General features: G+C 48.5%; 1 protein-coding gene across 1 annotated transcript in view; it reads left to right on the top strand.

Annotated features, from left to right (window-relative positions):
* The first annotated feature begins 3158 nt into the window (after positions 1-3158).
* LOC105518872 overlaps positions 3159-6312 on the top strand; it is a 4823-nt gene continuing 1669 nt past the window's right edge. The window contains exons 1-6 of the mRNA XM_011952039.1: positions 3159-3407; positions 3593-3813; positions 3930-4038; positions 4337-4408; positions 4477-4626; positions 5348-5488. Coding sequence (XP_011807429.1) covers positions 3159-3407; positions 3593-3813; positions 3930-4038; positions 4337-4408; positions 4477-4626; positions 5348-5488 — 942 coding nt within the window. The remainder of the gene's footprint in view (positions 3408-3592; positions 3814-3929; positions 4039-4336; positions 4409-4476; positions 4627-5347; positions 5489-6312) is intronic.

Genomic DNA, 6312 nt, shown 5'->3' with positions numbered 1-6312 from the left:
CGCCTGTAGTCCCAGCTACTCGGGAGGCTGAGGCAGGAGAATGGCGTAAACCCGGGAGGCGGAGCTTGCAGTGAGCTGAGGTCATGCCACTGCACTCCAGCCTGGGCGACAGAGCGAGACTCCGTCTCAAAAAAAAACAAAAATGCTCTAGCATGAAAAGCAAAAAAAGGCATTGAAATAGACAGGAACAGTATGTGAAAGGACAAGAGGATCATCCACGATTGCACACCAAGTATTGCTGAGTGCTCCGTGCTTCTCATTGGTGGCACCGGGATGGAAAGACGCCTTTGAAGTGAGCTTCGTCTCTACAGGGCCTCCCTGCAGCTGGAAATGGCAGTCATCTATCGGCTGCACTAACTCCCCCTCCTCAACCTCTTCTGCTTGCTTAGATGTGTTCTCCAGACATCGGTTCCACTCACGAGCTTCCCATTAGTTGTGAACTTCCAGCAGAGACGATGGTGCCTCCCCCATGTTGCCCTGGAGGCTGGCCTGACCAGGCTGGATTCATTCAAAGTTTAAGGCACTGGTCTCCCAATGCCATTTATTATATAAATCATCTTTCCCATGCTGATCTTAAATACCCCGAGAATCAGGGGTGCTCAGTGTAACATCATAATAGCAAAAAATTAGGGACAAACAAAAGTTCTATCAGTATTGCAGAATAAACTGATACAGTTACAGAAAGGTTTTTTAAAAACTTTTCTTATAGAGTATTAGACCTTTGATATAGATATTTGTCTAAATACATGGATTCATAAGTATAGAGTTATCATTCAATCAATGGAAAGCCACCAAAGGGTTTTGCAGTCAGGAAGCTTCAGGATACTTAATGCTAGTTGTGACGTGTGGGGAAGGAGCCCATTGTTGCTTATGTGAATGTGTAGGTAGGTCTACGAGTGAAAAAACAGCCAAAAGAAACAACTGCATTTATTTTGAGATGAGATCACAGGGGCATTTGCTTTCTGATTTATACATTTATGTACAGTTGGAATTCCTATAATGACCATTTGTTACTTTTGCAACCAGAAAAAAAAGGATCTTTAAAATCCAGACCATTAATTAATATCCCAACATGATAATACCCTCTAACTCTCCTAATGCCACATGTCAGCACATAATAGCCAGGGGCATGTTTGACCCAGCCTCTCAGTCCCACCTTCCAGGGCCAGGTAGGGAGAATAAGATGAACGTTTATCCGACTGAGAATGGGCCAGTGAGGGCCTTGCCCACAGCCCCATCATCCAGTGTCACTGCTGCTCGGCAGCACATCCATCCGTCTCCACTACAGTCTCACTTATGTATGTGTACAACAAAGAGACCGATGCTGATACTCCCAAAATATGTTTTGTGGTTGCCCTGCAGGGTGCTGCCTCCATGACCCACACATGATGGGCAGCTGGTGTAAAGAGCCACAGGCTCGGCGTGTGACAGCCTCCATCTCCAGAAGGCCCTGGATGCAGCCAGCAGTTGCCATTCTGTCAGCATATAGTGTGGGGCTGAGGAAAACAGCTTTTGGGGTTTTCTGTTTTTTTGTACCAAAAGTCCATGGCCATCATGGGTGGTCCAGAGATGCCAGGAGGCATGAGAGGAGGTTGCCAAAGCCTCCACGGTGAATGAGACTCAGGAGGGCACTAATGCCTGCTGTATTGCAATTTGACAGATTCTAGAATCTTCTGTTAGAAGGAATCCCACTGAAAGTGGGCCTGTTTGCAAGTAACAGCATAAATGAGCTTACCTAAAATCTATAAATGAGGGATGTGTTTCCTCCGGAACTCAAGAGGCCTAAAGGATGCTGGGAGGCTTATTAGAACACTGTGGGTACTTAGAGGGTCAATAATTATTTTTTGACAGTGTCAGGGATGGAGCATCCCTCGACTGACCAGATAATGGCCAGAAATTGGTGGTGGATCCCTGTACTATGCCTAGGGCAGTGGCCCATACTTTTTTGTTTTAGTTTAATCCCACATTCATGCGGAAACACAAGCCCCATCCTTTTCCGTGAGCTCCTTGTGAGTAATGTCCTGTGTGTCAAATGAATGTGCTGAGAGAAGGGTGTCTTCAGGGTGATGTTCCACCTGTGCTCCTAGAGAAGGTCAGATGCAGTTCAAATCCTGCTTGCAGATTGTGTATGGTGGCAGAACTGTCGAGGTACCCCGTGGTAGCCAGACAACGGTCTATTGTGTCCCTTCGGGGGTGAAAGCAACCTGCAGCTGAGATGCTGTTGAAATACGCACTGAACAGAACCCATTAGTCAAATCTATGCCTGCAGAGTATTTACCACTTGCTAAGTGGATGGAGTCAGTAATTTCAATAACATTGGGCCTTCACAGATGGGGTCACAGCATTCAGGTTGTAGTAATTCACCGTGAGGCATCATTCATTCTTTCCAAGCTTAAGAACAGACCAAATTGGGCTGTGAAATGGAGAAACAGTGGGGATAATCATCCCTTCTCTAAACAGATCTTCCATAATAAGTTTCCATCCTTGAAAGCCGTGTTTTAATTCATATTGATCAGTATTAAATATTTTAACAGAAAAGGTCCATGGAGTTCCATGTTGTAAAGCTGATTGTAAGTGCCAAAGATAACTTAATTTTGATTATTTTGTTATTTATGGGTCACAGCATCCATGCCCACTATGGAACATTTTAGGGCCATGTTATGTTACGACCCTAGGCAGTTAGGCAAGGCACCAGGAAAAACACTTGCCATACTCCTGCACCTGAATGCCAGTTATCATCATGTCTTACCCTGGTCAGTTAGATCTATTAACAGAGGCTTGGTGGGGTTCAGCAAATGCGGCCCAGAGTGGCCCAGCTCAAAGCACAAGCTTGCCAGCAGGCAGCAGCACAGTTCAAAACACGGCAGAACCCGTTAGCAAGCCACAGCCAGAGAAGAAAAGCCCTAGTGGCGGTGGTCACCACCCAGACTCCCTGCTTGTTGTGCCATTTGTCTTGCAGTTTCCCCCAGGGAGGTGGCATCAGCTCCCCCAACCAGAAGTTGGGTTTGGATATCCACTGTGGCACACACAAAATGATGTGTTCTAGAACCCCACAGGGTCAGCATTCCTGGGTCATCAGTGGTAGTGGCAGCTGGTCCTAGCGGTGCTGTGGTCCTAGCGGTGCCCACATTATCTGCTCTTGCAGTAGAAAAACTTGGATGAATGGGAGGTGTGCTGTAAAGGGGGACAACTTCTCTGCTACGGTACTTGTCCCTGAGTCTTCCATGAAGACTGTCACATCCCCCCTGTGGAAGCCAAGAGGTGAGTGGGATGCAGCCCCGCCTCGGGCACACAGCACTCACCTCCAGATGGAAAGAGCAGGACCTGTGAGCATTGTGGACAAGGGTGTGATGCAGGGCAGTCTGGTGCCAGAGACTCTGGACCTCTCTGGGTCTCTGAAGCTGCCAGTGAGCCTCTTGGCCCCACACGGCTTCTGCCCCTGGAGGTGCCCTTCCCTAGGATGTTATTCCTTGGACAGCAGGGACTCCTGTCCAAGGGGAGTTGGGGACGGGAAAAGCCAGCTTATGTTCTGTGCCTGCTCAGGAAAGACAGGAAGCACGGCTTGTCACACATTTCACCATGGTCTCATCAGGCTGATGGAGGCCTGAGGTCCCTGCAGGTGAAAGCCCAGATTCTGACACTCAAGCCTGGCAGCCTGGGTTCCTTTGTGCTCCCAGCAGCTCAGACAGGGAGAAGAGAGCCCACGCTTACAGTGACACCACCTTCCTCAGGCTGCCCACCTGCCGCTACCACGGATGCGAGGGAAGGGTCAATGCTGGAGACCCCACGTGGGGATCTTGGACACTCTGGGAGGTATCCCACCCTCATGGCTAAGCCCATCCTTCCTGAGGGAAGACAGTGGCAGCCACAGGAATGGTGGCCATTTCCAGGGGCCTTGCCCTCTGTTCACCTTATGTCCAACCTCTCAGGACGCTGTGGAGTTGCAGCTTCTGCAGGATGAAGAGGTCTTCAGGAAGCCAACAGTGTCATCATGTATCTAAGATCCTGGAGAGGCAGATGCAGCCTCAGGACCAGCCGGTAAGTTGGATGCCAACCCCAAGCCTACGCTTTTCCCTTCTCACATGAGAAGCACAAACAGGCACAGGGTCAGGGCAATGCACCAAAGGGAGGCTTCAATGTCTCCCTTTAGAGGATGACGATTTAGTGCCCAAACACAGAGTCTGAACAAAATCCCACACACCCCGTGAGCCTTGGTAAGCACGGTTGTAATGCTGACTGGGCTTGGCTGCCCCATCCGTGTGCATGTCTAGACATTCACCTGGCTTCACTGTTTCCAAGCTGCATTTCACTTTCAAGCCCTCTTCACGTTTTACAGAAACGTGACTTCCTCCTCTTGAAGGCCTACTGTCATCCACAAAGCTCCTTTTTTACGGGCATTCCATTTAATGTAAGTCACGTTTTACAGTTCTCTTGCATAAAATGCATTTTGAGAAATTTGGGGGCTGAGTCCGGCAGGTGCTGCAGTTTGCTCGGGAAGCTGGAGAACAGGAGAGAAGGACAGCGTGGCAGCAGTGGAGCAGGGCAGCGGGGGTTTCGCTGCACACTCTGGAGAGGGACTACCTGGCTCAAACTCTACCCTACCACTCACGGGCTATGGGATACCGGGCAAGTTGCTGCCCCTCCTGTGTATCTCAGTTCCATCTTCTTTTTAGGAGGAATGTCTTTCCTACTAGAGATTAAGAGTCACAGAGGCCAGCTGGGGGCAGCCGCTCATGCGTGTAATCCCAGCACTTTCGGAGGCTGAGGCGGGCAGATCACTTGAGGTCAGGAGTTCAAGACCAGCCTGGCCAACATGGCAAAACCCCACCTCTACTAAAAATACAAAAATTAGCCAGGTGTGGTGGCGGGCACCTGTAATCCCAGCTACTCGGGAGGCTGAGGAAGGAGAATCACTTGAACCCGGGAGGCAGAGGTTGCAGTGAGCCAAGATTGCACCACTGCACTCCAGCCTGGGTGACAAAGCAAGACTCCATCTCAAAAAAAAAGAAGAGTCACAGATGCCAAACTGTGTGGGTTCCCATCCCAGCTCTACCACTTTCTAGCTGAGACATCTTGGATAGGCTCCTTGACCTCTCCATCCCTCGGTTTCCTCATCTGTGAAATGGGCATCATTATTTATGGTACCCATAAATGTGGAGATTACATATTCATATGCTTGGCTTACAGTTTAGTTTATCTAGTGCCTAGAACAATAGCTGGCCTAAAGAAGGCAGATGGTGTTATCATTATGACCCTGGAAATGAAGACTTGGATTGTATTTAAACTGGATCCTTTCCAGTGATGACAGCTGTGCTGACGTCTCCTCTCTGGTGGCTTTGTCCTCAAGATTCGCAATTACGGTGAGCCCTTTCAGGAAGCAATGCGGTTGGACCTGGTTAAGGAAAGGCTGAATACGGAAGTGTACACGGTGGCATGGTTTGTGCGGGACATGCGCCTGATCTTCCGCAACCATAAAACATTTCACAAGGTAAAGGGCATTTCCTGCTTCCTTTTTGCATCTTTTCTACTTTCCCCTAATTTCTGGGACAGCAGAATTTTGCAAGGATGACCCTCAGTTTCATCCTGGGGAGAGCTCAAACGAGACAAGGATTACAGAAAAAAACCACCTCAGCATTCCTGGAGGCAAGGAGTGAGTGGCAAAAAGAACAGCAAGCAGGACAGGGGAGGGATCTCCGGAACAGGAGCTGAAAAAAAAAAAACAGGCTCTGTTCCCAGATCGGCAGCTCGCTCCCAACAAGAGCAGTAAATGGCATCCAGCTTCTTTGTTCAAACTGGAAGGAAAGACAGTTTATGCCTACATTGTTCTTCCTGCCTCAGAAATATGAAAACAAATAAGTAAACAAAATAAAATCAGTTAAACTTCCTGGATACTCATGCTTGCATTTTTTTACACAGATATTTCTCGCTGGACTCAAACATCTGGAATTGCCTTCAGATACAGTGTTGGTTTCATTCTCCTTTCCTAAGGAGGTATCAGCTAGTTGAGCTATCCTGCAATCCCAACATTTGTAACTTTGGTTTGTCCTGATTTTTATCCCCACTTGTACAGATATTTCTTGGGAGGTACCTAAGGAAGATTTTCATCTCCACCCAGCTTCCTTCCCTTCTTCCATGCCAGGAGTTGGCATGTTCACAAACCACAAACTGTAAACTGGTACCCAGTCATGGAGCTGCAGGGAGAAAGCGTTGACCAGAGAGCCACTCAGTGCCTGGCGTATCCTTAGCCCTGGAGAACAGAGGGTCATCCTTCATCAGTGAGTGGGCTTTCAAGAAATGCGTTTAAAAACATTT

This window comes from Colobus angolensis, unplaced genomic scaffold (assembly GCF_000951035.1).
Source record: "Colobus angolensis palliatus isolate OR3802 unplaced genomic scaffold, Cang.pa_1.0 Scaffold33, whole genome shotgun sequence".
NCBI lineage: Eukaryota > Metazoa > Chordata > Mammalia > Primates > Cercopithecidae > Colobus > Colobus angolensis.
The sequence above is the reverse complement of the archived record's forward strand: the minus strand, read 5'-3'. Positions and strand labels throughout refer to the sequence as shown.